The 3,674-nt window shown below is 37.5% G+C and overlaps 1 protein-coding gene across 1 annotated transcript; it reads left to right on the plus strand.

Annotated features, from left to right (window-relative positions):
* LOC100778073 (translation initiation factor IF2/IF5) lies at nucleotides 1-2,553 on the plus strand. The gene is made up of 2 exons (NM_001360153.1): nucleotides 1-92; nucleotides 644-2,553. Exon 2 carries the CDS (start codon nucleotides 988-990, stop codon nucleotides 2,311-2,313), a length of 1,326 nt encoding a protein of 441 aa, NP_001347082.1. The 5' UTR covers nucleotides 1-92; nucleotides 644-987; the 3' UTR covers nucleotides 2,314-2,553.
* Nucleotides 2,554-3,674: the final 1,121 nt, after the last annotated feature.

Here is a 3,674-nt window from a genome sequence, read left to right on the forward strand (position 1 = left end):
ATAGCGCAACAATATTATTCGACAGAACACAAGGCACAGCACAGCGCAGCGCCGCCTCAACATCTCAACTTTCCCTTCGATCTCATTCTCAGGTTCAACTTCACATTTTTTCTTGATCTCTTTTCACGTTATTATTATTCGTCACTATCTGTTTGCATCTGCACATGTTGTTTTTCTTTCATCATCGTAATAATATTGTTAGTAATTCACATTGTTGTGCACTTTTTGTTTTATGCTTTTCTAACGACCCTCATCGTCACGCGTATTGATCTTCGTTTAATGCTTCGGTTTGGGGGGGGGTGGGGGGTGGGGGTGGGTTGAATGCGAAGCACCATACATGTGATGGCTATTCCTTGTCAGATGTTATTGTTAACGCTGTTTCATATATGTTTTCTAGGTTTTCAATTACTATTCTGTTATGTTTTTTGTGCTATTATTTTTTATGCGTTATGGCTTGTGTCCCGGTTTGGCATAAGATATATGAAAACTTTGGGAATAATAATTTATGTGCTTGATTTTCCATTGCACCTGGTGTATGACTAGGTCTTTTTTTTTTTATTGATTTCATTATAATATTTGTGTTTAGGACTTACCTTGAGTTTCAATGTTGTAATTTTAATTTTTTCTGGATTTGGAATTGTAGGTGTTGTTGAAGCTTCCTGTGTTGGCTTGGTATCCCTGCAAGTTCTGCTGTAGCAGATTCCAAGGTGAAGGTGTCACGTTAAAGTTTCTTTCATGTTTGAACAGGCTACTATCCATTTGGGAGCAACTGAGCTGCTTGGAGAGTATTTTTCTTCCTCTAGGAAAAATTACAGACCCTCACCACAGAGACTTAGTTGTATGAACGGTTGGCCACCTTCCATTATCCTTGAAGGAGATTGTTCAAGGATACAGACTACCTTTGAGGTTGAAATTGCGGCTGCATATAATTTGAATTCCAGCATTTTCTGCCTCTGAATATCTCTGGAACTTTGTAAGTCAACAAACATGGCTTTACAGAACATTGGTGCTGCAAACAGTGATGATGCCTTCTACAGGTATAAGATGCCTAAGATGATTACCAAAATTGAGGGCAGAGGTAATGGCATCAAAACTAATGTTGTCAATATGGTTGACATTGCAAAGGCATTGGCAAGGCCTGCGTCTTACACGACCAAGTATTTTGGTTGTGAACTTGGGGCCCAGTCGAAATTTGATGAGAAGACCGGAACTTCTCACGTCAATGGAGCACATGATACTACTAAGCTTGCTGGCCTTCTTGAGAACTTCATTAAGAAATATGTCCAGTGTTATGGTTGTGGAAATCCTGAAACTGAGATCATAATCACTAAGAACCAAATGATCCAGCTGAAATGCGCTGCTTGTGGTTTTGTGTCTGATGTTGATATGAGAGACAAGCTGACTACCTTCATCATTAAGAACCCTCCAGAAGTTAAGAAAGGATCCAAAGACAAGAAGGCCATGAGGAGAGCTGAGAAGGAGAGACAGAAGGAAGGTGAATTAGCTGATGAGGAACAGAAGAAAGTGAAGAAAGAGGTTAAGAAGAAAGGCTCTTCATCTTCTAAGGATGGCACTGCTAAATCAACCTCTTCTAAGAAAAAAGCAAGTGGCTCTGATGAAGACCACACTTCACCTACTCACAGTCAAATTGACGAGAAAGAGGAGGCTCCAGATGAAGATGATGACGACGACGTGCAATGGCTGACAGATACATCACTTGATGCTGCCCGTCAACGTATCCAAGAACAGTTAAGTGCTGTGACAGCTGATATGGTTATGCTTTCTACAGATGAACCAGAGAAGAAGAAAAAAACAATAAGTAACAGAAATGGTGGTTCTCACAATGGTAACTCAATGCACTACGGGACCCTGGTTGGTGAAGTGAAAGCAAATTTCAAGAAAGGTGTTGGGGCAAATGAATTGCTGTCCCATCTTGCAGCACTTCCTGCACCTGCTCAAGAAAAGATGAGTGCACTGGTTGAAGCTCTATTTGATGGAATTGATAAAGGTTTTGCTAAAGAAGCTGATAAGAAGAAGAACTACTTTGCTGCTGCTGTTGCTGAGGAGGGATCCCAGCTGTTATTGCTTCATGCTATTGAAGAATTTTCTTGCAAGTCTACTTCCAATGCTTTAAAGGAGGTTGCCCTGGTTCTAAAGACATTCTACGATGCTGATGTGTTGGAGGAAGAGCACATAGTGCAGTGGTATCAAAAGGGACTGAAGGGCAATAACAAGAACTCTAAGATTTGGAAGAATGCTCAACCTTTCATTGATTGGCTTCAGAGTGCAGAATCAGAAACCGAGGAAGAATAATTTTCCCACATTCTCCGTTTCTTATGTTTGCTTGCTTTTGTCATGTCCTTTATTTCCAATAAAAGGGTCTTGTTGGCCCCATGCGTTGTGGAACTACTATACTTGTCTGAAGGGTGTATGCTTGCTGGACTAGTATAGCATGTATGCGTCAGTGAGTTTTGTGATGTGTGGTTCTAATGTATTTTGGTTATTGGTTGTTTATGATTATGTTTTATATTTTAATAAAACGTGTCTTGATAATATTATGCTGTTTTCTATTCATGATTTTTCAAACATGTGGTTGATACGAACATCCTCTAGCTGCGTAGGGAATTACTATAAGACAGATTACAATGTCTTTTTTCTTATACCCCTATTAGTTTTGCTGGATTGTTTGGGAAGGTTTTGATTGGGGAGGCTTCCGACAATAACTTCTATTATGATTATCAATTATCAGTTGGGTTTAGCATATTTTAGGCAAATTGCATGTAATTTTTATAATCTGTTTTTCTTTACTCCTTTTAGTTTTGTTGGGAGAGGTTTTGATAGAGGATGCTTCTGACAATAGCTTCTGTGATTATGATTATGAATTGGGCAAGGCATATTTTAGGCCAATTGGGTGTGATTTTGATTCACATATGCTATATTTTAGGCAAATAGGCTTTAGATCTAATCATCTAATTTCTATCAATTTAGCCATTTAGGTATGTCTCAAATGACAATGAACGAATGAGATAGTCAGTTTTCCTAGGGGGATAATAACGGGGGTAAGTAAAGACACTCTTGTCTATGCTATGCTGGTTATGGATTTTTTTTTTCTTGTTGGCAGTATTTCCTACAGAAGAGAATGATCTGGTTCTTCAGTTCTTGTAGTGGTTTTAAGAACAAGACAAAAGACATTAGCTGTAGGCACTTTTGATGTCACTATCATCAAGTTTTGTGATCACATTGACGTGGTATGTTAATTTGTAACTGTTATAGAAGTGCATGTTTGAATCAGCATACAATATGTTTGCCTGAATGCATATGAAAGTCTGAGTTGTTTCAAGTTTACGCAAATCTAAACGGATGTGGCCAAAACAAATACACCAAATTGTGATAAAAAAATAAGTCACAAATGTATTCAAACCGGAAAAAATCGGTGAGAAGAGACTAAAAAATATTTAACGAATTTAAAAGACTAAAAAATATAAATTTTAATTCGGAAAATTAAAAAGACATCCCAAATTTGAGGGACTAAAAATAGTTAAGTTTTTTTTTTTTTTATTTAATTTGTAACAAACAGGTCCTAAGTGTAAATGAATGAGTAAAATAAGTAAAAAGAAAGTGTAAATTAAAATATAGATGACAAGGATCCATTTTATTTTTATGTTAGCAACTGG

Source organism: Glycine max, chromosome 2 (assembly GCF_000004515.6).
Source record: "Glycine max cultivar Williams 82 chromosome 2, Glycine_max_v4.0, whole genome shotgun sequence".
In the NCBI taxonomy this organism is placed as follows: Eukaryota; Viridiplantae; Streptophyta; class Magnoliopsida; order Fabales; family Fabaceae; genus Glycine; species Glycine max.